Source organism: Eptatretus burgeri, chromosome 2, assembly GCF_056783735.1.
Source record: "Eptatretus burgeri isolate ZD-2024b chromosome 2, Ebu_testis_v1, whole genome shotgun sequence".
NCBI classification, from domain to species: domain Eukaryota; kingdom Metazoa; phylum Chordata; class Myxini; order Myxiniformes; family Myxinidae; genus Eptatretus; species Eptatretus burgeri.
Genome location: NC_140962.1, coordinates 19,802,131 through 19,829,826, shown reverse-complemented (window position 1 = coordinate 19,829,826; position 27,696 = coordinate 19,802,131). Strand labels below are relative to the sequence as shown.

General features: G+C 45.8%; 1 protein-coding gene across 6 annotated transcripts in view; it reads left to right on the top strand.

The window, feature by feature from the left end:
- LOC147031534 (adhesion G protein-coupled receptor L2-like) overlaps positions 1 to 27,696 on the top strand; it is a 156,239-nt gene that overhangs the window by 1,071 nt on the left and 127,472 nt on the right. For 4 of the 6 annotated variants that reach the window (XM_085864628.1, XM_085864609.1, XM_085864619.1 and 1 more), the window contains exons 2-3: positions 20,369 to 20,597; positions 21,400 to 21,613. In XM_085864628.1, coding sequence (XP_085720754.1) covers positions 20,540 to 20,597; positions 21,400 to 21,613 — 272 coding nt within the window. In that variant the 5' untranslated portion in view covers positions 20,369 to 20,539. Of the gene's footprint in view, positions 1 to 1,049; positions 1,234 to 18,518; positions 18,542 to 20,368; positions 20,598 to 21,399; positions 21,614 to 27,696 lie in introns of those variants that run through there. The other 2 variants (XM_085864590.1, XM_085864599.1) reach the window with 2 other exon arrangements.

Here is a 27,696-nt window from a genome sequence, read left to right as displayed (position 1 = left end):
GGTCGTTGTCCCCAGGCGTGGGTCGTTGTCCCCAGGCGCGGGTCGGTGCACCCAGGTGCGGGTCATTGTACCCAGGTGCGGGTCGGTGCACCCATGCGTGGGACTGTGCACCCATGTGTGGGACTGTGCACCCAGGTGTGGGTCGTTGTACCCAGGCGTGGGTCGTTGTCCCCAGGCGCGGGTCGGTGCACCCAGGTGCGGGTCATTGTACCCAGGTGCGGGTCGGTGCACCCATGCGTGGGACTGTGCACCCATGTGTGGGACTGTGCACCCAGGTGTGGGTCGTTGTACCCAGGTGTGGGTCGTTGTACCCAGATGGTCGTTGTACCCAGGCGTGGGTCGTTGCACCCAGGTGCGGGTCGGTGCACTGATTGTGGTGAGTGTGGGTCGGTGCACCCAGGTGCGGGTCGGTGCACTGATTGTGGTGAGTGTGGGTCGGTGTACTGCTTGTGGTGAGTGTGGGTCGGTGTACTGCTTGTGGTGAGTGTGGGTCGGTGCACCCAGGTGCGGGTCGGTGCACTGATTGTGGTGAGTGTGGGTCGGTGTACTGCTTGTGGTGAGTGTGGGTCAGTGTACCCAGCCCGGTCATCGTGAGTCAGTCCACAGAAGAGCGATCGGTGCACCCATCATGGGTCGGTGCACCCAGCACGGTCGATGTGAGTTGGTGCACCGAGCACAGTCATCCCCCTCCCCCCTCCAAGTTAACAGCGTTGTGGTGTGCACAGCTAACGATCCAACGAGAGTTAACTTTAACAGCCAAACCTAACAACGATGTGAAAATGTTTTACTTTTCGAGTTTATTGTAAAAAAAAAACAAAAGATATAAACAAACCGTGCTGTGTGTTCCCGTTATTCAGTATGGTATGTTTATTTATTATTGTGATCGGGTATATTTAAATACCATATTTCCATTGTTATGACCAAAAAGAATGAATGAACTCACTTTAGTTTGCCCAAGATTGTGATTTCTGAATCCAAACGTGGCTTTCTCTGACCCGTACTAAAGACCACCTTCCGGTCTGTCATCACGTTCTCTTTTTAACACGAAGGCGCTGCATGTCTGGGCATCTGTGCCGTGCGTATCCGTGGCCAGGGTGCAGGGACCCTGGCAGAAATTCCAGCATGTCACCAGCTGCCTCCTTTTTGGACCCCTCGTAATCCTCCGGCCTGCGGTTTTGGCCGCCAGCAGCCACGGCGGTCCAACTGTACGTGCTACAAAAAAAGGCCACACAGGTGATAAAATGCCATCGGAGTGTCTGTAAACAATTGGTGGTTTTGTGCCACTTGCGCCGCTGCTGCAGTGTGGTTAACATCGAGGCTTGATTAAAGGTGGTTAATGTCATTAAAGCCAGGGAAATCGATGTTCCCTTTTGGGTGACCACCCGGCCCTTTCTGCCACCACCCTAATTGGAGCTGAGAATTGAGGGTCCCAATGTACGATGATAAATGAGGATGGCTTGGCATGCAATCAACCATCTGGTAATCTGAAGTTTATATGGTTAACCTGGGAAGTGCAGCCCCTGCCAGGTAACCCAAGGATCTGCCGCCAGCTTCATGAAGCAATATTCCTCACTCGGTTAGGTTTGGATGAACGATGAACGCGTGTATGCATTTTATTACATGTTGAGACGTACAATAAGTGTGTGGAACGGCGCGGATCTTATTTATTTATTTATTTATTTATTTGTTTGTTTATTTATTTATTTATTTTGCGACATTGTTTAACAAAATGATGTCCCACCATGCAGCACCAGATCTGGTGGACCGGTGGTGTTTTTGTTGGAAAAAAAATAAGGAAGCTACTTCATGTCCAAACGGGCCAAGATGGCTTCTGTTGTTCTCGTTCAAAGTCCATGCCCTTCCTCGTCGTCGTCTTGTCAAATCATTACTCGGCAGTTTATTTTGTCTTCCAAATAAATGAATAAATAAATGAATAAAAACGTTCAGACAATATGACCCCTTACCCTATCCGACCCCTTACCCTATCCGCTGTTCGATTGCACATATTGTGCGACGCTCAAATTCATATGCCTCATGGTGATGTCAGGAGAACTTTTTCTTCGGTCCATTCCTGGGTTTCCTTTGGTTCGTTTGGCGGATTGTACGTACGAAGTATGTTTGCTTGAATTTTGTGTCCCCCCGCCCCCCACATTCTTTTACGTGACCCGTAATGTAAGGTTTCTTGAGGCAAATGTAGGAGCGACTAAAAAGGATCACGTTATTGAAAAGCGGTCTTCTCGGCGAAAGAGAATTCATTGTAATGAAGGAGCAATCGGGTTTTCATCGACGTAGTCAGACTTGTGCAGCTCCGTACTCTCCGCTTAAGTTCGTGGCTCTTTATCCAGAAGAGAATCTGATTGATTTCGTCCTGCGAGTTTTACCACCACAAGAACCCCCTCCCCATACCCCCATTACCCCCATGTCACTTCCAGCACAAAACGTGTCCCTTGTAAAGTTTTCACATCAAGATGGGTTGAAAGACCAACCTTTTGAAATGCCATGGACATGTGGGTTGTTGAGTACCCAAGTTCCATGGTATTCATCAGTTTAAAGAAGTTGATGCATCTTGTTAATTTTTTTTCATTTTTAAAAAAATATATATTTAACAAGGTTTCAGCTTTTAGTGAGAGTTCTGTGTTTATTTGAACTGCATGTTCAGACTCACTGGCTTGTTCAGTGATACTTGTTGCTAACGATGTAATTATAATTTCCATTTCATCGTAACTGCCTTTAATCACAGGTAACTGCTCTGAGATGCTCCGTTTCTTGCCATCTGTGCTTTAATTGGCCAATGTGCGCTACAGCTCTCGCCTCGCTTTGTGTCTCCAGCATGAAGGCAGTGAAGGAATAAGGTGAATACTAAGTAATTGGTCGACTCGGGTATTAAAATATACTTTCCGCTCCTTCCTTTCATCATACGTGAACTTACTCCTTCTGTTCGTGTTGGCCGTCGCGCCTGCTGAGGACCAGCATCTGCTTTCACAGTGTTGACGCTGCTTGCGTGCATGATGGTGGTGCCCAAGAGGTGGTGGATTTAAAGTTGGACTCGAGGCAGCAGTGAGGAAGGATTTGGATTCCAACCATGGACTCAAAGCCAGTCTCAAAATTTTTTTTTTCCCAATTTCCCATCAGGTTGTGGTCCATGCAGTCCAGCTGGCTCATTCATGACCCTCAGCGTAGGGGTATTGTGTCCGCTTCATGCGGTGCTGGTATACACTTTGTCGTTTGCTCTTGAATGCTTCCGAGCAACTTGAGAGCGACTCTAAAAATGAAGATTGCCAGCAGAATGAAACTCCTCCAACGTGCCCAAGTCGACTCAGAAATAAATAATGTTTGTAGTCACGGATGAAAGCATCAGTGGCGTCCATAATGGATTCAAAGTTGCGGTTCATATTCACCTGTGATGGCTTTTTTAAACATTTTTTTTTTCCAATGTTTACATTTATTTTCAAAATCCCATGTACACAAAAGCTTTGTTTGCTTGTTTGTTTGTTTATTGACTTACCTATTTACTTACTCCCTGTGTTACCGAAGGTGGACGAAGGTTATGTTTTCATCCCGTCTGTCTGTCTGTCTGTTTGTTTGTTTGTGTGCAGGATGTCTCAAAAAGTTGTGGACACATCCGGATGAAATTTAGTGGGCAGGTTGGGTGTGTGACAAGGACGAACCGATTCGATTCGATTTTGGTTCAGGTTCAGATTCAGATCTGGCCTATCAGTAGTAGGGATGCACGATGTAAACCGTTCAGCCTGGAGGAGGTATGCGCTCTACCGAATGCCATTCTAGTTTATACCTGCGGTCCCAGTTTATAATTTGCTTAACAGTTTCTCCTTGCTGTTCCAATTCGGTCTCTTTTTTTTATTAATCCTGTTCTTTTTTCGTCTCCTCTCCGTCCCTCGGATTCGGTTGTTTGTTTGTCATCGAACCAATGGATGTTGCCTTTCCTAAGTTCTGGATTTTATTTTTCTCCGTAACTTGTCGTTTTCTATGACGAGAGATAAACTTGCTATCTCACCTTTGATACCTGCCTGAAAAGTATAAAATTGATCATCTGAGGTTGGCAGGCCAACTTCGAGATGTGCATGCTTGCCTTTGAACTGTCAGAAGAAGAAGCACTTATTTCGTGTCTTCAAGCACGTAGAGCTGCTGAGACAGTTTTTCCTTTGCTTAGGGGGCACGAGGGGGCACGATCCTGGGTGGGTCACGCCGACGCAGGATACTCGAATGGCTCGTTCTTCCCAGTAGGCAGGTACTGATTTTGCTGACCTCGGAAGGATGACAGGCTGAGTCAACCCCACTTGGTGTTATCTTAAACTCAGGATCCTAAGATCTTAAGCCAGCCACCTTAACCGTTAAGCCAACACCAGGCTTTTGAACCGTCCAGTGTGCGTTTGAATCTCGGCCCAGGTATAATATAAACTGTCACCCTGGTGTTTCACATGCGGGGTGAGGCATCGATGTGTGGTGCCGTCCATCGCAAAGACAAAAAGCCTGAGGATCCATCTGCCGGCGCTGGTTGTTGGCAGATGTTAAAGACCACGCGACGTCTTTCCCAAAGAGTTGGCGAGTTATTGCCGGCATCTTGAATAAATCGCACATTCCTCCCGAAATTACCTTCCCCATCAGGCCTGAGCAGCCTGCTTGTGAAAGACTTGGGCCAAAACTTTCCCAGGCCAGCTGCAAACGGTGGGAAAAATTGGACTGTTAAAGTAGGAGCAGTTGTAGTCATCATCGTCTATTGCTGTCTATTTATCCCAACGACAGCAGGACGAAGAGACCAATTTTGAGCAAAACAGCTCCCCCTTCCACCCTCTCTCCCCCCCCCAAAAAAAATTATTTTTAAAGCAAAATCGACAAATCAATATTTAGTTGAAAAGTTTCTTTTTAAAAAAAAAATCATATTTTATCGCAAGTGAAACAGATTTAGCCGCTCAATGTTGGTTCATTCACAAAATAGCACCTTCACTGAATGATAGTCCTGTGAAAAGCTGTTCATTTTTTCACATTTTCAACACTAGGGATGTCTCGGCTAATTATTCGTCGTTATTCACCGTGATCTCGATTCAGAGAACCACAGGATGAAAGCTTGTGCATCGCTTTAGGATATTCAAAAGCCATTTTGCATTCATTTCCTTGACTTGGCCGTTCAACGACTGCAGAGATGGAATTTAAAGGAACATTTTTTTTATCAAATAAACTTTAAAAGTCAGGTGCAACAGTTGCATACTTTTAGCAATGTTATGACATCCAAAAGGTTATTTGTTTGTGTCTCGCAATGTAATATTCACAGGAATTTTTTTATATTTTTTTTTGGAAAAAAAAAACTTTATTTATTTTGGTGCTCAGGTGGCAAAAGGAAATAATTATTTCATGCCTAGTTGGAGAGCAAGTGGAAGAATTTGATCTCCTTCAGAACGGTTAACGGGTTTTTTTTTTCCTCTGCAAAAAAAGGCTCGATGCTCCAGCTAATTGCTTTCACAACATTGTAAACACCTGGTGTGGAATAAACTTGGCATGTTCACTTTTTTGGACGAGCAAGACAAAGATTTGGTGTTTTGTAAAAAAAAACACAAGGAAAATGTTGGCAAAGCATCGGAGTCCTGAAGCCTTTTTTAAAATGGTAACTGAGGCGTCTATGTCGCCAGGATGGCCGAGCCTCGAGGGTACGCACTCTCACTTCTCAGCTGTCTTGCCTCGGTTTGAATCCCGACCCAGTTATAAACTGTCATGCTGGTGTTTTTGGACTGAGAAAAGGGCAGGCGAGGTGGGGAGGGGGTAGCGAATCTCGGTGGACTGGGAAGGGAGCAGGAAAGTCGGCGAGGCGGTGTGGGGTTGGAGGGGGGGGGGTGATGAATGTTTTAAAACGGTGAGTTGAGGTGATGCCGGTTTGGGTTTATACGAGGGCCAGTCAATAAGTAACCTTAAAATATTTTTCAACATAATCTCCATTGCATTCAATGCATTATTTTCCAGTGCTTTACTAAGGCCTGGATTACTCTAGAAAAAAATTTTTTTGCCTACTTGTATAGGCATTCGTGCACCGCCTCTTGGACCTCTTCGCCGGATCGGAAAGTGGTTCCACCAAACGCTTCGAGTGGCCCAAATATGTAATAATCCGAAGGGACGAGGTCTGGCGAGTAGGGTGGATGAGGAAGATGCTCAAAATTCATGGCCTCGATTGTTGCAGCTGTGGCACAGGCAGTATGGGGCCCGAGCATCGTCATGCTGCAGCAAAACACTGGTAGTGAGTCGTCCATGACGTTTTGATCTGATTGCTGGTTTCAGATGATTTTTTAAGAGGTCGCAATATGATGCACCGGTGACTGTGGTTCCTCTGGGCATGTAATGCTACACAAGTAGGCCTCGGCTATCCCAGAAGAGCGTCAGCATCACTTTTCCAGCGGACGGCTGTGTGCGGAATTTTTTGGCCTTCGGTGAAGTTGAATGCCACCACTCTTTGCTTGCTCTCTTCGTTTCTGGCTGAAAGTAGTGGACCCAGCTCTCATCCCCCAGTCACGACGCGCTGTAAGAAAGCGTGGCCTTCTGGTTCGTAACATTGCAGAAGTTCTTCACGTGGTGCGTTCACTCACCGTTCTTTCATTTCCGGTGTGAGTTGTCTCTGCACCCACCTTGCAGACACTGCAGAATCCCAGCACGTTGTGAATAATGTTATGTGCTGAACCATGGCTAATGTTCAATTTTGAGACCACTTCATCCAGCGTAATGCGACGGTTTTCCCTGAGCACGCGCTCAACTCCTGCAACCATTTCTGGTGTATCGGCCGTGTGAGGCCGGCCCGACTGAGCAGCGTCTGCCACACTGGACACCGCACTTTTAAACTTCCTGGCCCAGTCTTACACCTGCTGTAGCGATTAAACATGCGTCACCATATTGCATCTTAAGCCTGGTGTTGGCTTAGTGGTTAGGGTGGCGGCTTGGGATCCCAGGGTCCTGAGTTCAAGCCCCGTTGACTGCTGAATTAACACCAGGGGGTTGACTCAGCCAGTCATCCTTCCGAGGTCGGTGAAATGAGTACCAGTGTACTGGTCCCGGTGTATGCCCCGGTTAGAATAGGTGTACCATATCCCTGTGTGTCGTAAGAGGCGACCAGGGTTGGTGTCAGGAAGGGCATCCGGCCATAAAACATTGCCTCAAGAAAAAGCCAAACCCCTGCACAGCAGGGAAAATGGCTGTAAAAACGGTCATACACCATATTGCATCTTCATTCTGCGATGGATTTCACTGGGATTCACACGCTCACTTCGCAAGAAACGGATGACGACATTGCTCCTCCCTGGTGCATGCTTCTAAGGAAGCCGCCATCTTGGAACTGCTCCACTGGTATCATACGCTCAATGTTGCTCGATCTAAAACAACAAAAACATGACTCTCACCCATAGATATAACACGTCGTCTACAACTACACACATTACATTCTCAAATTTATATCGCCATTTTAAGGTTACATATTGACCGTCCCTCGTATAAAACCAGAAAGCTTCCGTCCGTCCCGGGCCCACAAAGCCCGTCCGCATCTGATTTGGGGAAAAATGGAATTAGATAGTGTAAGGAGCGAGGAGGGGGACATTGTTCATCGGATATTCATCACAGCCTTTTTCAATGTTGAATTGCGAATGATTTACAGCAACACACTAAGAGGAAGAGCAAAATAAAAATGCAAAATGGAAAGCTCATCCGCATTCAAAATGCAAAGCCGTTTGTATTCAGACGTCTTCAAGGACGGACGCATGTGGAAATTAAAACAAAGCTCCAATCAGCCAATCGATGAATCAATCTTTGTGATTGGCGACAAAGTATTACTTGTTCATGTTTCTTTTCCCACTGCCGGGTAAATTTGCTCGTATTGTATGTATATATGTGGGAATTCCAAACGGGCCATCCCAAGCTGGATACACAGAAAAGTATGGATGTGTGTGTTAAACAAAACACCTCCATCAAAATGACTTGAGATTTGAGATTTTACTCCAAAATGAAAAGTGCTATATATCAGAAACTTGCAGATATACCTGTCAGGGTACGGTAATGGGAGGGTACGGTGATGCCATGTGGAGGGTCGACGCCGGCTCGATGTCTCCCCTTCCAGGGTTCGGAGGCCTCGGCCCACTGTCCTCCCCTCTCTCTCCCTCCTCCGCACCACAGCACATCTTAGGCATTGGCCAATGCGGCGCGGGGGTGGCGGACTGGGGCTCCAGCCCACTGATCCGGCACCTGGATCCAGTCCACCAGATGTGCACGGCTGGTGTGGCGGGCGGAATCATCTGCCTGGATGAATGCAGGGAACGGTGCTCACTGGGATTGCCAGGCCGGCGGTGTCTGGCACGCAGTGACCCAGCTGGACCACTTGTAGCTGGGCCAACCCAGGTCAGGAGTCTGGGGTTGCCGGTGGAGTGCCTGTCGCCTACCCCAACACACTCCCCTGAGAGGGCTGTGCCACGTGCGGTGGGTCACTGGCACTGTGGAGAATATCTGAGGAAGGGGAGTGGGACCCGTGTCAACGGGGTACCCCTTTGAGACAAGGCGGTGGTGCCGCGTGTCTTGTGGGAGGGAGTCCATCCCCACGAGCCCTTCCATGCCATCGAGTTTCACACACATATATATATATATATATACCTGTCAGGGGAGGGTAATGGGATTTTAAAATAGTATTGGAGGGCCGTGGAAGAACAACAATCCTGTGCTGGGAATGTGTTGGAAGCACCACTCTCTGTTCTGCCATGTTGTCATCCAGCTTTGAGAAAGGTCTACTTTCGACAGGGCCCAGCAGAATAAATGGAGGAGCTCCAAATATATTTTGATGGCATAAGGAAAATTATAAAACATTGTTAATAATGTCTACAACGTTTCGTGACGATGCACGAAGCAGTGAGAGAGGTGGTGGGAAACAAAGACAGACAGACACTGTCCATTTATTTATATAACATAGATTGATTGAGCGACATTATCTTTGTTACCTCCGCTACCAAAGGTGGATGGAGGCTATGTTTTCACCCCTGGTTTGTCTCTCTGTGAGCACTTATTTCAAAAAAGTTGTGGACGGATTCGGCTGAAACTTGGTGGGCCGGTTGGTCGTGCGACGAGGATTAATTGATTCAATTCTGGTAAATATCCAGATCCAGATCAGAGAATTCTTTAATTGATTCTTCACAACTGAGAGATCGGGCCAACAATGATTATATTGCATGATATGTTGAAACGTTGTGGATGGATTATGACACAACTTGGTGGATAAGTTGGCTCGGTGACGAGAACAAGCCAATTGGATTTTGGTTCAGGTCCGAATCCAGATCCGGCCTATCGGTGGGATACAAAACATAAACTGTTCAGCCTGGCGGAGGTACGTGCTCTACCCAGTGCCGCTCTAGTTTAAGTATTGTTTTACTTTCACTTCGTTTTCTCCTCTGCAAGATCCACGGTGGGATTTCCTCCACACAGTGAGGAACGTGCAGAAAAACTCTCCATCCTTCTCGGATGATTCCCATCCACATCATCTGATCAGCAACGACGGAGCATAATGAAGTACTTCCACCTAATTCTTCCCGCGATGACTTTCCCAGTTTCGTTTGTCCTTCAACCATTGTCTTGATGTCTTGATTCACAGTGTCTATCCAATGCATGCTCGGTCTTCCTCGAATTCTCAATTCTTGCACGTTAATGCATCTCGCCATGTTCAGTATCTCATCCAGTCCTCCCACGACGTCCAATTACATTGAATACAGATCTTTATGCCATTAAGTGAAATCTCCATCGGTACCATCTTGGTTTCTTGATTTAAAACCCCAAAAAGTTTATTCAAGCACCAATTGTCAATTTCAAGTGAAGTCAATTATTGTATGTCTGCACAAAATTATTATTTGTGTTTTTGTTTTTTTTGTGTTTAAGCTTCCCATTGTCTCATCGCTCTCGTATATGGCAGTGAAAATGTCTGAAACATTTTGTAACCCGGCAATCATCTTGCTCAGAAACAATTTGCTCATGTGGATTAACTCTGCTTTGTTAAATATCTTCGAGCCACGTGACACCGTCGTTTCGAGGACCAGCCGTCAGAATTTGTTTGTGTTGCTGTTTCATCAGTATTTGGTTCTTTCTTGTATTTTCTTTCATGATGATTTATTGCCATCATATATATAATAATTTGACCACAGCATGTTTGATGAATTCTGACCTCTTGAAGGCTCTCTTGGTTATCATACCAGTAACTTCAGTGACCAATCAAATATTACTTCAAGGTATTGAGTTTTAAACATGTCAAAACTTCAATGTTGGGTGCGTGCGTGCGTGCGTGCGTGCGTGCTTGCTGTGATCTCATTTTGCAGGTTTCCTAAGGTGCGACGAAGTCCTCATGCGGGCCCAAATTGTCTGCCTTCTTATATTTATAGAATCATGTGTTGAGGACCAAGTGGTGATGTTTTGTGGTTCTCACATGAGATCAGGGCCGTCTCTCTGGACATATCTCGTGCTTTTGATAGAGTCTGGCATCTTGCCTTATTCTCGAAGCTCTCTGCCGATGGCATCCAAGGCCGACCTCACACATGGCTGACGGACTTCCTCTACTCTTGTAGACAACATATGGCTCTCAACGGAATCCTTTCATCTCCTCTCCCTGTCAAGGCTGGAGTGCCCCCAAGACAGTGTTCTGGGCCCAGTCCTATTCCTCATATTCATCATTGATTTCTCTGACTCTAGAAAATCCTCTTTATCTATTTGCTGATGACTCCACCCTTTGCCGTGACATCCCTCATCCTTCAGACAAGAAAGGTGTGGCCTCTTCCCTCTCTTCGGACCTTGAAAAAATATCACAAGCTGGTCAAACACTTAGAATATGCCTTTCATTCCTCACAAATTTCACTCTCACTATCTCAAGGACCGATAACAAACCCTCCTCTCTACTTTCATAACAATCCTCTTGTAGGAAGTTCAGTCATTCAAACTTCTGGGTCTCACTGTCAGCCACGATCTTTCTTGGGTAAACCACATTTCAAAATTGGCCTCCAAAGCCAGTCGGTGACTGGGGCGTCATCAGTCATACAAAGTCCTTCCTTGGCACAACCGAACTTCTAACCACCAACAAGGCCTTCATACACAGTTTGATGGAGTACTGCTCTCTCCTTTGGGCTGGCTCCCCTGCCTCACATCTTATTCAGCTTGATGCTGTGGGAACACGGGGCCTTTAAGATCATTGGAATCTCCTGGGATGAAGCTGAGTCTATGGGTCTATCACTTCGCCAGGGTGGGGGTGCGTAAATTCTCTATGTAAATGTGTACCATGTAGCGCCACTTTTTACAATTTGTGGTGCCTGGTGGTGGTGGCAGAGAGTATTACAATGTTCTCAGCAATGCTGAGGTTAAAGTACTCTTAGCAATGGATGAAGTCCCCCACCCCCATCCCTTCTCCCCCCCTAAAATGGAGGGGCCTGTCAAAGCCCCCCCCCCCAAAAAAATGGAGGGGCCTGTCATTGTGTGTGAGACATTTCTAGGGAAGGGACATCAGGACAAATTTGGGGGACTGGGGGACAAAGGGAGGGGGAGAGTGGGATGGGAGGATGGGGAGGGTTTGGGGTGGGGGGCGGGGGGTTAAAGCACTATGGAAAATATGTCTTCCTTTCCTTCTCCTTCTTGCCCAAAATTTTTGGCAAACAGGAAGGCTAATTGGTCCGTCAGTGAAGTGATGGGTAGGCTCTGCTAGTATTGTGTAATTATTAAGAATCCTTCGATTTGGGTAAGACCTGGGCCCACAGGGTAAACCGGAACTCCCCGAGTCGAAGGAGGCTCTATACGTCTCTCTATGACATGGGATTGACGAGTTGTGGACCCAGTAACACGCCACATTCAATCAATTTTTTACGTACACAGGTTCACCTTTTCTCTTGGGGTCACCATCGGTATCAATTGAATTGGGATCTAAATAACCTGAACACGAAGTAATCAACGTTCGTACCATCAAAGTGTTGCTACACTAGCAGCACGGACGAATGACTCATTCAGCTGCACCGGCAGTACCTGCGCATGAACACACCTTCACATCGGCCCAGATATCGCATGTTAAATACCGTGGGATTGTCAGTTCGATGGAGTTTATGAATATAGTATTAAAAACATATTGTTGTTGGTTGTTGAAATGACTCCTGGGGGATCAAGGATCCTTAGTATGTGGTGTTTTAGATCAGGTGTTATATCATCATCGGCATCAAGCGGGTTGAGGCGGTATCTAAAAACATGTCTCGTGCAGAGATGATCGTCCTCTTCATGACCAATTTCAATGAAGAGCACAATTTGGAAACTCACAGGTTGGTGTTTAAGGATGTTGAGTTTTTGGAAAAACCTGAGGAATATTCAAATGGGCAATGATTCCCAAATTAAGGATCTCCTCAAGAGGAAATCATCAAATCAAATCAAATCCTTTGGAATGCTTGATGCAACCAGGCGTTGGCCTGGAGTTTCCACCCTCAGACTTCGTACCCATTAATATTTCAACTCCCAATTCGCACTTCAGCCTTATGGAGAGACGAGTTAGATCTTCAAATCCTTCAGGGTTTTCTTTAAATCCTTTTGGGCTTTCTTTCTCCAATAATTATTTAAACAGTATGTGCTTGTTTCTAAAATACTGTCATCTGAACTCCGAATAATTTCCTTCAATTGATTTATAAATGCAGGAAAGTCAGGGGGTTTGGGGGGGGGGGTCAGGGTTGGGTTGGGTTGGGTTAACTCCTGACCTGGGTTGGCCCAGCTACAAGTGGTCCAGCTGGGTCACTGCGTGCCAGACACCGCCGTCCTGGCAATCCCAGTGAGCACCGTTCCCTGCATTTGCCCTATCTCTGTTCAACATTATGTTGACATAAGGAATCTTGAAGACCTTTATCTCATCATGTGTGGGGGTGACTCATCTTGTAAGTGTGGGAAAGCACTTCCTCAACATCATTCACTTCCAAGTCCTCCAAGGCTGAATCGCTCTTTCGCCACATCGTGTCACAAGATACTTCTACTACCTCCAAAAAGGCGCACTTGCATCATCTCGTTACTGCGGGCCATTTCACAGCTGGAACCATCCTCATCTTGAAGAGCTTGCAGAGCAGAAAATCTATTCCCTCCACTGGAAATACTTTCATCCCGTTCGGTACTACACGCTTTCTTCTGGGAGATTGGAGATGCATCTCTTGTTTTGGACTTCCGTTTTTTTTTTTTTAACAAGAGTGAAATCGTCGTTCCCACTTTCAACCTGCTCTTCCAAAAGAACATTATCATTAATAGGATTCGGTGATGGAAACACTGGAGACACGGTTGGAGTTTCATTTGCTCCATTTTCCCCAAACCGGTGGGGTAACTGAGGCAGGATGCTCATGTGCCCAAAACTTCCACATGAAAAGCATTTATTGGTGACATGCACTTGGTATTTGTGTCCATCTAGGGTTAACTTTAATGTTACATTTAACTCTTCATTCCCGCTCTTCAATACCACATACATGCTTCTCCTAAAGGACATCACATGTGTCGCATCATGTTGTTTGATTCCCGATTGGAATCATCAACATTTCAGAAACAATCGTTCCATACTGCACAAGCGTCTTGGTAATCAATTCACCCATTAGAAAGGGTGGGATATTAGAGATAACTATTTTACGGGAAGGGTGTCGATGGGGTACACCATCAAAAACTAGAAGAGCACTCGGTGGAGAGCATACCTCCGCCAGGCTGATTAGTTTACGTTTTTTATCCCAATGATAGGCCGGATATGGATTCGGACCTGAACTAATATTTAATCTGCTTGTTCTTGTCACCTAACCAACTCATCCACCAAGTTTTGTCTGAATCCGTCCACAACTTTTTGAGATATCCTGTTCACAAACAGACAGACAAGCCGGTAGGCGACATGGCTGCTCGCTCTAGATGGAAAGCTGGCTGACGGGACTAGCCGATATTCATGTACATGCTATCAATCAATTTAGCACAATAAATATGGTTATCACAGCCCTCTTAGTTTGTGCCCAGAAACCCACCTTGTGAAATTTCAGGCATCTTTCCAAAGAGACTCTAACAAATGGCAGCCCTGGTAATTCCATTGATCTGTTCGCTAAAGATTTTATTTTTTTATACGATGCTGTAAGACATTCTCCTTGGGCACAAAAAAACAGGTCCCTCTGAGGTCCAGTTTCGGAGGTATTGATTTTTTTGTACAGTCCACAATAAGTGTACGATGTACGATAAAGTATTTTAGCTGTTGCTAAGCAACGGAGGTGTGCATAGCAACCATTCATTTTTGTGTACATGCTAGCCACATTGTACACATTTCACCCAAGTTTCATCAAAATCAGACTCTCTCTCTCTCTTCGAGATATTCGCAATTAACCGTTTCTGAAATGTTCGACACGTACTCACCCAAAACCTATCTCCTCCTACAAATATTTTGTGTTAGGGCTGCAAATTGGCACGAAGGGAGCGAGATAGATTGCGCACAGAACTCTAAGCTCTGATTTTTCTATTTTTTTTTTTAGATTTTTTGACCACTTTAAAGGGCCGTTGCTATGCCGTTGCTAGGGCCCGGGGTCCCATATTCGAAAGCACACGATTCCCAGAAATATTGGTCCTACCTACCAAATTTCATTGGAATCGGTTGAGTGGTTTAATCCCGAGGCTTGACCAAAGTTTCGCGGACAGACGGACAGATGGAAATGTCCAGAATAAGGGTGCTCTAAGAGCAGCCAACAGACATATCGACGGAAATACTGGTAATAAGGGTAGAAAAAAAAAATCTTAATTTTTTTTTTCAACTAGATGGACTACCCAAAAACATAACCTCCTTCACCTTCGGAGGCAGAGGTAACAAAACGCAATTCCATCATGGTGATGTCACAACCTGGGACTTGGTCACAAACTATGACGCAAAAAAACAAAACCGGACAATGTATAATTGTGTATAATACAATAATGTATATTAAAACTGGACGACAATACAAAACAAAAAACAGGACAATGAGCAGAGGCCTACAGGCCTAATGCGTTAGATCCAGCAGAAAACCAAGATGGTGGTCATACGTTTTCATCTGGGTGCCATGGTGGGTGGAGTCAATGGACAGATGTGGGTGTGGTCTGACCAATCATTGCGCACATTTCAAAAGTCGACCCTCAACAAGGGGCCCAGTGCAAGTGTTAACTTTGAGACCCTTTTTGGTACTTTTACTATGCTCCTACCTATGCAATCTACACTACCGGTCAGAAGTTTTAGAACACCCCCATTTTTCCAGTTTTTACTGAAATGTAAGCAGTTCAAGTCCAGTGCATAACCTGAAATGGTACAAAGCTAAGCGGTAAACTGCCAGAGGTTAAAAAAAAAGTTCAGGTTACAAAAAAACTGAAAAATAATGTAAATTTCAGAGTTGTTAAAAAAGGCCCTTTTCAGGGAACAAGTAATGGGTGAGCAACTGCAGCTGTTCTGCAGCAATGGAAGTAAATTAAGCCTTGAAAGTTGATGCAAACAATTCTGACAGGTGTCCCAACTTTTATGGATGAGTTACAAACCCTCTGTCTGTATAAAAGCAGTGTTGGAACAGACTGTGTTGCTACACCCTCTGAAGCACTATTTGGACAATATTGCACTGCAGGAAGTAGTATATTGCTATCATCATGGCGAGAAAAAGGCAATTAACAAAGGAAGACAGACAGACCATTATAACCCTTAAAAGTGTAGGTATTTCCTTTAGAGAAATTGCAAAGTAAGTCAAGGTGTCAGTGAGGAAGACACAAACTCTGACAGGAAGAGGTCTGGCAGACCCAAAGCCACAACGCAATCAGAAGACAAGTTTCTGAGAGTCAACAGGTTGCATGATAGGCAACTCCCAGGACAGCAGCTTCAAGCACAGCTCAACACTGGTTGAAGTAAGGAAGCCTCAGTTTCAACTGTGAAGAGAAGACTTTGAGCTGCAGGTTTGACAGGTCGAGTGGCAGTAAGAAAGCCATTGCTAAGATGGCAAAATAAGAAAAAGAGTCTTGCCTGGGCCATGAAGCACCACCAGTGGACTACTGAAAACTGGAAGAAGGTCTTCTGAACCGATGAATCAAAATTTGAAATCTTCGATTCATCACGCAGGGTTTTTGTACGCCGTTGAGTAGGCGAAAGGATGGTTCCTCAGTGTGTGACACCAACTGTCAAACATGGAGGAGGAAGCGTGATGATCTGGGGCTCTTTTGCTGGATCCAGAGTCGGCGACTTGCACAGAGTGACCGGCACCCTGAACCAAAAGGGCGACCACAGCATTTTGCAGCGCCATGCAATTCCCTCTGGTCGATGCGTAGTTGGTCAGGGGTTCATCCTACAGCAAGATAACGACCCAAAACATACCTCCAGGTAATGTCAGAACTACCTTAGAAGAAAAGAACAAGACGGTAGGCTTCAGATCATGGAATGGCCAGCACAGTCTCCAGACTTAAACCCCATCGAGCTGGTTTGGGATGAACTGGACGGAAGGGTGAAAGCAAAGCGACCTTCAAGTGCAACACATTTGTGGGAACTTCTGCAACAGTGTTGGGAAGAATTTTCCGAACAATATATGATTTCCATTGTGGAAAGAATGCCACGAATATGTTCGGCTGTTATATCTGCAAAATGTGGCTACTTTGATGAGTCAAAAATTTAGATTAAATTTTGTTCAACAAAACGATTCCATGATTTCGTTATTATCTGCAATTGTTCATCTGTTCTCTGCTTTCATTTCAGAGTACATTGAAACATTAAACTGCTTAAATTTCAGTAAAAACTGGAAAAATGGGGGTGTTCTAAAACTTTTGACCGGTTGTGTAAGCCACTTTCCCAACAGCAAAGAGGAAACAACCTGAAAAAAACAAAAACCCAAAATTCTTATTTTCGCAATAACGTTTGCTAAAACGGTCATATCGACTTCAAACCAAATCCAAAATGTGCATCTTCCAATTCTGCATCTAACCATATGTCTCATTGGGGTGTCACACCAACACCCTTCTTAGCGGTCGGGGGTCGAATGTCAGGGGGTCGGGTCAAGAATTTCAAATTGCGATAAAACTGCCATTTCAAGTCCGATTGATTTCCAAGTTATGATTATGACCAAACTTAGTGCTATAACTCATTAAGCAGTAGCACTATCGACTTATAAGAACCAAATTGATTTCCAGGTTTTTGTTTTTTCAGAGATCATGGCGATATGACAAAGTTATTCCGGCAATTCCTTGCTCAATGAGCAATTTCATTTATTTGTTTGTGTGCAGGTAATCTCAAAAAGTTGTGGAATTATCTGGATGAAATTTTGTGGAAAGTTTCAGTGTGTGGCAAGTATGAACTGATTAAATTTTGGTGAAGATCTGGATCCAGATCCAACTACTAGAAAATTTTAAGTGATTCTTCACCATTGAGAGATTGGGCCAAAAATGATATGTGACATGATATCTAAAAAATGTAATGGGCCCGACATGTTCTTGTGGATCAAGCATGACGTGGCAGAGGTATGCTCTCTACGAGTGCCCTTCTAGTTGGTGATGAAACACATCCCAAGGTCTGCATGACTGTAATTTTTGTTTTATTTTCTTCTAATTTACTTTATTTTTTTTTTAAACATATTTAAGGTCCTAGGTAGCTGCCCTGTTTGTCCTGCCTTTAATTCGGCCCACCCTGGACGGAAAAGTCATTGTCAGTATAACAAAGACCTTAATATTAATGGTCCACACTATTAAGGTGGGGGTGGGGAGAGGCTGGGTGTTTGAGGATCTTGAGCTGATAGGGACAGGTGGATGAGGGGTGCTGTTTGGGGGTTGGAGTGAAGATGTTCTTGAGATGTATTGTTTTTCTTACTGCCAATCTTTCAACACGACTGTGAGTTCACTGCGGTCTGTTTTTTCATGATAAAAAAACCTCAAAAAATGTGCAACCGGGCCTCAATGGCGGTGTACAGAAATGTTAAAAATTAAAAAAAAAAAACAATAAATACAAGGAGGTGAAATTTGCTGGAGCAGGGAGGTGAAATGTGTAAGACGTGCAGAGTAAAACGAGCGTTCATTTACATATGTGCGATGTCTAATAAATAAAGAAGATATAAGCACACCTGACGCTAGGCCGAGGCTTCAAGCTTTGGTACGCTCACGAGGCTGTACCCTGGAAATGACAGGTCCCAGAAGAAAAAGGAGATAGGGCAACATTTGTACATGTAGCGTTTTAAAATAATGCTTTTTCTTGTTACAAAACATCATATCTTCCAGGCTTTGAATATCTTGAATAAAAGAATTCCAACACACCATTTTTGACCGGCTTTTATACTCCCAGTCTGGTTATAGTTAACTTCCACTTTCCTGTGTCACAGTTGCCTAGTAATGTTTAAGTGGCTTCTGTACTCGTAATGCAGTATTCAGAGTAATGACACCACGTGTCTTTGTTGCACCAAAAGAATGGCGGGGTGTGGAGGGGAGCAGTGACTGTCGTTTGGTTCACATATTTGGATCATGTGACCCCCTCAAACTTTTGAATGATTCCAGCTGCCAAAGAGTCATGTCTTGAGTGTGTTTTCAGGTGATGATGCAAAATAATTCATGTGAATAGCTGCAGGCAAATTTAAGGCTTCTGTTGTTCCTTTGTTCGATGCATTGTGACGCTGTCAAACTCGCGTTTTCGAAGCGGCGTTATTATGTCGGCAGCGAGGTGGGGCCCACACTCTTGACGGAGCATCAGGGTGCTCGTGACAAGTTGTGAACGTATCCATCGCTAATGTTGGACAGGTTGTCACTCTGAGAGGGAACAGAATCCGATTTGACTAAAACCCCTCGAAATGTGCAGCAATGGGGGTTTGAATCCATGCCTCCAGTGAGGGCCTAAGCCTGGTGTTGGTTGAACGTTTAAGGTGGCTGGCTTAAGAGGCCGGGTCCTGAGTTGAATCCCCTTGTCATGCCGTTAAAAATATCACAAGGTGGGGTTGACTCAGCCTGTCATCCTTCTGGGGTCTGTGAATTGAGTATCAGTGTACTGGTGTAGGGGCACAGCATCAGCGGCATAATCGCGCCCCAACAAAATGATAGCTACCCGGCAGCCACGCTGCCATACGCAGGAAGTAGAAGATTTTCGCCAATTCTTCAGTTAAATATCGAGTGTTAAGGATCCTTGTTTCATTCTATATGTTCCCTCACCTCCGAAGCGTCATGTACTCCACTCTTTGATGGATGACAGCCTTGCTCTCATCATCAGGAGGCAAGTATGCAGACTTGCCTGCCAAATCCCAGGCCTGTGTTTCCATAATGATATTCCTTTGCTCTGTTTTATATATTTTTAAAATATTTTTTTTCATTAAGCATGAGTCTTCACGACACTAAGTGGCATTAATGAACTCGCTAACCAGGAAACAATCTCACCAGTCTCCTCACTGCTGGCTTTTCACGTGAACGCCATTGTTCTTTTGACAGTTTGCCTGGAATTGTGTAACCAGGCAGTCTCGCACAGAGCACGCCGCTGCAAAGCGAAGGACAGGTCGCGGAGGATGAAAAGGTGACGGTACGCGCGGACAACACCCGGTCCCGGTGCCGCGCCCGACAAGAAAATAAATGACTTCTTATGATGTCCACCAGTCCAAGTGAGATCAGACGGATTTCAAGCAACGCTCTTGGATCTCTGAGTGCTTTACATCCACCTTGCTCTGCTTCCCGTGTGGAATGCAAAGTAGACCATACATAGTCAGAATGAGGGCGATATTAAAAATAGATGTGTGGAGTGCAGACAGGCCTGGCTCATCTTAACACAGCTCAACTGGCCCTTTCTTCTGCTTTGGCTACAACATATGCTTCACAGCCAAGACATCAGCTTGTCCTCCTGATTGCCACGGCGGTTGGCATATTTCGATCGGTGTTCTCTTCCTTCCCATCCTGCGTTGTTTTACCCAACTACTGATGCCGATCAACATTATCCTTCCCACCTTTTCATTTAAAAATCCTCTCTTTGTCGAGTTCCAGCATCCTTATGCAATTTTTATTCACAATTTTTGTTTTTAGTTCCTCCTCCTCTTTTACCACCTTTGGCCGAGTTACTGCTGGTTGTTTTATTGAAAAAACAAAATTACAAATTTTTATTTTACACAGCGATTAACAAGGCTGTTTTGGGGGAAGATTTTAGGTGTGTCCCATGCAGGGCAAGGATATCGGTTGACATCAGTAGTTAATTGACAAACACGTGGTATATGGGATTCGAACCTGGGTTCCCCACATCATGACCCACGAGTTCAGATGGGAACACTATACCGGCCAACCTGTCATTCCGAATACACTAGTTGTTTAACATTAGAACAATAAGATGAATAGTTGATTAGATGTGTACAAGAAAGCATGCCACTCACAGGTGCGCCTTATCCTTCAGGCACAGGTAGCACGATTGAGAGACAGAGCTGGTGTCTGGAACAAAGGGCACCCAAGCTTACGAAGACCCCGCCCGTGGCATTTCTCCAAAAGTACCCACAAAATAATAGAGGGTGTGGTTGAAGCGGACAAAGAGGCCATCTGAGGAACTTTTGGGTTATGGTGTAGTCCCATGGCGGGGTCAGGACCATTGTTGCTGGCCCTCTACGTACTCCTGCGACAATCAGCAGGTATGTCGGGTGTTTTGTCAATGGCACATTCTCATTTTTCTCCTTTTTATTATGAAATGTTCATCCATCTTAACGTCTATTTGCGAGGACACTGGGCTGGCATCTCAAAGGGTTTATGTTGAAGAAAATTGAGCTCGTCTTTGGAGAATTACCATGTTGCTATTGGGGTGTCAATTTAAAAAAAAACATTCTAGTTTGCCAATGGCCTTCAGGGTTGAGGTCATCCACCTGTTTCTACCCATCTGGCATCCATGTAGTGCCATTCCAAATTACCCAGAACAACGGAATGGACATCAAAATGCTGACAACATACCAAGGTGGTGCTGCTTACATCCCCTGAAATAGTTCTGAGTACATATTATGAAGGCTTTGAACGACTGCTATTGACTGAAGATTGTGCTCGGGATGGTAGAGCATCGGAATATGTGATACAAGTGAAAATAATAACCACAGATAGCACAGACGACAAGTGGCTATTATTCAGGCGGAGGCCAAGGTGGCTGTTGATGAAGTAGTACAAAGATGAGGATGATATATTTTATCAGGGTAGGAAGGAGCTACGGCCTCTCTTAATTCCCATGCTCAGCCATGTTACTTGGAAGCAGTTCGAAGTACTGCTCAGGTTGTAAAATAAAGAAATGTCACATCGTTTACAAATGTCCCCTTCAACATATACTCAATAATTAATTGATTAATTCAAGTAGGGCTTTGAAAACAAACAAACAATGAAACATCAAAGCTGATGGAATATGACACTTGGTTTGTTTGATTTTTTTATTTATTTATTTATTTTATTTTGCAGGTGCAGTCCGTGCGGCGCTACCCCCAGGCCTAGTTCGAAGGGAGCTAGCTTGTGAGGGCTATGCTCTTGAGCTCCGTTGCCCAGGAAGTGACGTCATTCTGGTGGCGCGTGCCAACTTTGGGCGCACAGATGCACGGATCTGCGATGCAGAGCCCGACCGGATGCGGAACACGCAATGTTGGCAACCACTTGCAGAGCGCATCATGGCACACAGGTGAACAAACCAACACAACTCCTGCATCTGCCTTTCGTAGTTGCCATACAATGTGATCTCTGGTGATTATTACCTCCACCACCGAAGGTGAAGGAGGTTATGTTTTCACCCCTTTGTCTGTTTGTCTGTTTGTCTGTCTGTTTGTTTGTCTGCTTGTCTGCTTGTCTGTTTGTCTGTGTACAGGATATCTCAAAAAGTGGTGGACGGATTCGGACGAAACTTGGTGGAAAGGTTGGGTGTGTCGCAAGGATGAATTGCTTCGATTTTGGTGAAGGTCCCAATTCGGATCTGGATACGAGAATTATTTAGTTATTAAATTGATTCTTCCCCATTGAGAGATAGGGCCAAAAACTATATATCACATTATATTTCAAAAATGTATTGGGCCCGATGTGTTCTCGTGGATCAGGTATTACGTGGTGGAGGTATGCGCTCCACTGAGTGCCCTTGTTGTTATGAATGTTGAGGTTCATTGGTGAAGAACAAAAATCGGTTGTATTATTTGACTGGGATTAATCGATATATCACGCACATTAAAAAATTTACCTTGTAAAAAAGAAACTCCACCGCATATGTCTCTGTGTCATTGTCTCACAGCCGGCTTTACCCTCCCTTCTTTCTCCAAATCATTCCTTTCTTCACTCCCCACACCCTTCCTTTCTTCACTCCCCACACCCTTCCTTTCTTCACTATCCATACCCTTCCTTTCTTCACTCCCCACACCCTTCCTTTCTTCACTCCCCACACCCTTCCTTTCTTCACTCCCCACACCCTTCCTTTCTTCACTCCCCACACCCTTCCTTTCTTCACTCCCCACACCCTTACTTTCTTCACTCCCCACACCCTTCCTTTCTTCACTCCCCACACCCTTCCTTTCTTCACTCCCCACACCCTTACTTTCTTCACTCCCCACACCCTTTCTTCACTCCCCACACCCTTTCTTCACTCCCCACACCCTTCCTTTCTTCACTCCCCACACCCTTCCTTTCTTCACTCCCCACACCCTTCCCATGTTGTGTATATCTCATACGTTTGGTTATTTTACATGATGAGGCCTTTTCACCTGAGACATTGGATGGACAGTGACTAAAAACCCCCAAAACTTTGTTTAACGCCGGTTACCAGCACTTTTATCCAACATTCGCTCTCCCTTGACATCTTCGACAACAATCTTCGAGTGTCCATAAAAACAATATCACTCGCACACAGTGAAATCGCTTGGAGCACTCAGTTTGCCTCATTGGATCAAGGCCGAAGTCTCTTTCAACTTGTTCTTTGTTGCTTCAGTTATTTGGATTTTAAACAACAACAAAACAACAATCATGTTTTTTCCTTGTAGTTGTACTCCAGTGGGTTTGAAGTACACTGTAGTTTAAATACTGTGCTCGTGTGATTTCTTATTCTCCTGGTGATTTTGAAACCCTGACAGTGGGGTTGGGAGGGGGAGCAATGGGGAGGTGAGGGGATTCCAATCACCAGATGTGGAATACATTTTTTGCTTCTCTTGGGACAAACAATTCTGTAGTCCCAGACAGGCGTGGAACTGCTGAAGCCAGCCAGCCATGTTCATGTTCAGTTCCCTCTTCACTCTGCACCACAGACCGTCTCACTTCGCACACTACATTTTGGATGATGTAAGCCGGAGAAGGTTATTTGTCTTACAATTTTTCGAATAATAATCACCAATCATGTGCTAATTCTAAAGAAATTTAAGACGAACCAGCTACAGGCTGATGAGCCTCACAGGGCCTAGCAGTTTTTCACTCATTGTCAGATTGGGGGGCTGTGGGGGGAGGGTGGGTTAGCTGGAAAGTTTTGGGGGGAAACTAAATTATGCATTTGCTGAGACATCCTACATCCTTCATGTTTCTTAAAATGACAAACCTAATTGATGATTAGTGATTAATGGGTTTGGCTTCGAGAGAGCTAAATGAAGCTGTTATGAATGCTTATGTAATCCTATGGATACAACTCAAGGGGGGGGGGGTGGGATTGGGAGGAGGATAAGTCTCCATCATGATAGGTGGTTGCCTTTCTCAGGTTACCTACTTATGCAAATTAACAAGAGGAAGATTAGTGTATATAAATAGAAGGTTGGTAAAGTTCTGCCACAGCAGAGTGTCATTGAGGCAATGGATACACTGGGTGGTTTGTCATTGCTTTTCCCAGCTTGGTTTACATTTGAACGTTTAATCATGGGATTCCATTGATCACCACAAACTCAGCCCCAGAACAGTTGACTTTGACAAAAGAGGGAAGGGGGGGGGGGGGAGAAAATGTATCTCCTCAAGGATGTAGGAGGGCAAGGGTTAAAACAATTCCACCATTTGTAGATAACCCATAACATGACATGAAAAGAGCCTCCTTTTCAAATCCCGTTCCATCTTCACTTGAATTCCTTCCTTCCATGAGAGCCCTTAATCCTTGTATTGTACTAATGGATTGCCGGTGCTGCGGAGACGTTTATTTTTTGCTCCTTTCCTTTTTTTTCCCCCTTTCTTTTTCTATTCATCCTTTTGTCTTCACTCCCATCCCGACATTCTCAATCTATCCGTCCACTTTTATTTCAGTCTTTGATTCTTTCTCTGTTGAACACTGAAGGATTTTTTTAATCATTTGCTCTCCTTTGCGTCTCCGCGTCCTCCATGCCCAGAGAGAGAGAGAGAGAGAGAGAGAGAGAGAGAGAGAGAGAGAGAGAGAGAGAGAGAGAGAGAGAGAGAGAGAGAGAGAGAGAGAGAGAGAGAGAGAGAGAGAGAGAGAGAGAGAGAGAGAGAGAGAGAGAGAGAGAGAGAGAGAGAAAGAGAGAGATAGAGAGAGCCACAGAGAAGTCCTCGTTTGATGAAGCTTTCGCCCAGTGTTTTGTGTTGCACTCATGACGATTCGAGGCTTCAACAGTTCTGTCCAATCTTGGTGTTGATTTGAAGCTTTTGTAAATCTTTGCGACTATTTTAAAATGCTCCTTTTGGATGGTGATCCTTAACGTTGCTTTGTGGATATTTTAGACTTCAGTGTCGCACGTTTTTGTCCTCACTTTCATGATGACGACCTTTATTATGTCTCTTGAACAATCCCTTTTAACTAGGATTGGGACACCCACTGCCTCAGGGAGCGACGAGAAGGCTCGTGTTGTTATCCTCTCCGAGGTGAACAGGAGATCTAGGCTCGAGTCTGTTCGTCTGTGGTGGACACCATAAGCGTAGAATGCCTCAGGATGTCAGGTCAGGTTCGACCTGACCTGACATTGAACAAAATTCTTCTTTGCCCTGCGGTGAGCTCCAAGACATCCACCGGCAACATCAAGGACGGTGGTCTTGAAGGCACTCCACAACTCTTCAAGACCCCCCCAAAGCACCCAGACCCCCCCAAGTGTCCTCTCAGCCTGTTCGCAAACTCCTCAGCTACTCTCTCATCCCTGAGCTTGCCAACATCCAGCCTCGGCTGGGATGGTACCATTCTCCAGGATTTAGGTCATTCAATGTCAGGTCAGGTTCGATCTGTGACCTGCTACAGGTACCATGTAAACCTGTACTAACCTGTTCCATGGTCGGGTTGTCGGCGACTAAACCGTCTCCCCCACCAGGTTTTCTGGTGAGGAGGGTGTTTGGATATGGACACCCAGCAGGATTAAAAACAAATCCTGTCAAAGGGCGGAGGAGCTCCTTGTGAGCCAACGGCCATCCATATCTAGTGCCCAACTGTGTCTGCAGACTTCCTCCTGCAGTTGGGTTACTTTTTATGAGGAGGTTGGTGGCAGGATTTGCACTCCGGCCACCGTAAAACCCTTCATTCCGCAAAACGCAAAAACGCAAAAAAATCTGAAAACCCACTCCGTGGGAGTACCTCCTGTGCAGCTTCCCTTCGCAGCTCACCGGATGACGGGATTGGGGCAAAGCCTTCAGGACCCCCAATCTTTGATGATAGGAGGGAAACCACGGGGTAACGTTCCTGGGTCAGATTGCGGGAGAGTGTGTCGGAGTGGTGCTGAGGTGTCGTCCACCAGACGGCGGTCTCCTTGGGTTAACCTGAGGCGGTCCCTTCGGGTGGGTGCCTGGAATGTCCTATCCCTAAGAGAGGATGATCACCTGTCTCTGTTATCATCTGAGCTCAAGCGTTTGGACATCGGGATTGCAGCTCTCTCTGAGGTTCGGAGACCGGATTGCGGCGAGATAATGGTGGGTGGTTACACCTACTATTGGTCTGGTCGCTCTGATCTTTACCATACCCAAGGAGTTGCTGTAGCTGTGTCCAATAAGCTGACCCCAATGATAATTGAGGTAACACCGGTCAACGAGCATATTATGAGATTAAGGATTCGTCACTCCTTAGGTGTCATTTCCCTGGTCTCTGTTTATGCTCCGACTGAGGCGAGTGATCTCACCGTGAAGGATGCATTCTACGCCACACTCGAGTCTGTGGTTGATCAGTGCCCCAGACGAGATACACTTCTAGTCTTGGGGGATTTCAATGCATCGACTGGAACTGATAGGGATGGTTATGAGGTGTGTGTTGGTCCCCATGGGTCAGGAACTATGAACCAGAATAGCACTAAGTTCCTTGACTTTGCAAGAAGTCATGGACTTAGGGTGGCTGGTTCATGGTTTCAGCGCCCACAAGCTCATCGCTGGACTTGGTATTCCAACGCTGGCGGTGCGGCAAAGGAGATTGACCATGTCCTCATTGACGGTCGTTGGAGGATGATCCAGAACTGCAGGGTCTACCGGAGTGCTCAGTTCCTCAATACTGACCACAGGCTTGTTGGAGCAACTCTAAAGCTGCACCTTAAATCTTGGAGAATGGTACCATCCCAGCCTAGGCTGGATGTTGGTAAGCTCAGGGATGAGAGAGTAGCTGAGGAGTTTGCGAACAGGCTAAGTGGACACTTGGGGGGTCTGGGTGCTTTGGGGGGTCCTGAAGAGTTGTGGAGTGCCTTCAAGACCACCGTCCTTGATGTTGCCGGTGGATGCCTTGGAGCTCACCGCAGGGCAAAGAAGAATTTTGTCTCTCAAGGGACACTGGATACCATTGACCAGAGTCGCAGGGCCAGGCTGAATGGCAGAGCTGAGCTGTTCAGGAAGCTGAGGCGTAAAACTGTACGTGCACTGAGGGTGGACAAGGAGGCCTATGTGTGAGGAATCTGTGAGGGGGTAGAGCATCACCTGTGGACAGGTGATTCTCGTCCCGCTTACAGGGGAATTCGCGCATTGCGTTCATCCAAGCCCATCCCTCGGAGCACTGCAGTTAGAGCAGAGAGTGGTAGGCTCTTGACAGAGGAGTCTGAAGTGAAGGCCCGCTGGGCCGGTTACTTTGAGCGGTTGTACCAGGCTGATCCCCCAACTGTCGAGTTGGACGTCAAGGGTGTTACAATCCCTGTTGCTGACACTCGAATCAACTGTGGTCCACCTTCGCTTGTGGAAACACGGGCTGCGGTGAACCAGTTGAAACGGGGAAAAGCTCCAGGGATCTGTGGCATCCATGCTGAACTTCTCAAGGCTGGTGGAAATGCTGCACTCGTGTCGTTGCATTCAGTTTTGTGCTCTGCCTGGAACACAGGCATCATCCCAACTGACTGTAAGAGGGGCCTTGTTGTCCCTCTCTGGAAAGGGAAGGGTGATCACCAAGACTGCAACAACTACCGAGGGGTGACGCTGCTCTCAGTGCCGGGCAAGGTCTTTGCTCGGATAATTCTTGATAGGGTTCGCCACCATCTGCTTCAGCACCAGCGTCCAGAGCAGTCAGGCTTTACACCAAAGAGGTCAACGATTGACCGTATCCTTGCCCTTCGTGTCCTCACCGAACGCAGACGAGAGTTTCAGCAGGGGCTGCTTGCAGCCTATGTTGATCTCTGTAAAGCATACGATTCAGTGAATCGGGATGTCCTCTGGAGGATTCTTGGTCTTCGTGGGGTGCCACCAAAATTGATCGATCTGATGTCTGAACTCTACTCTGGTACTGAGAGTGCTGTGAAGTGTGGTGGTACCATCTCTGACTTATTTCCAGTTGTTACTGGAGTTCGTCAGGGGTGTGTACTGGCCCCCACACTTTTCAGCACTTGTATGGACTGGATTTTCGGGAGGATGTCAGAG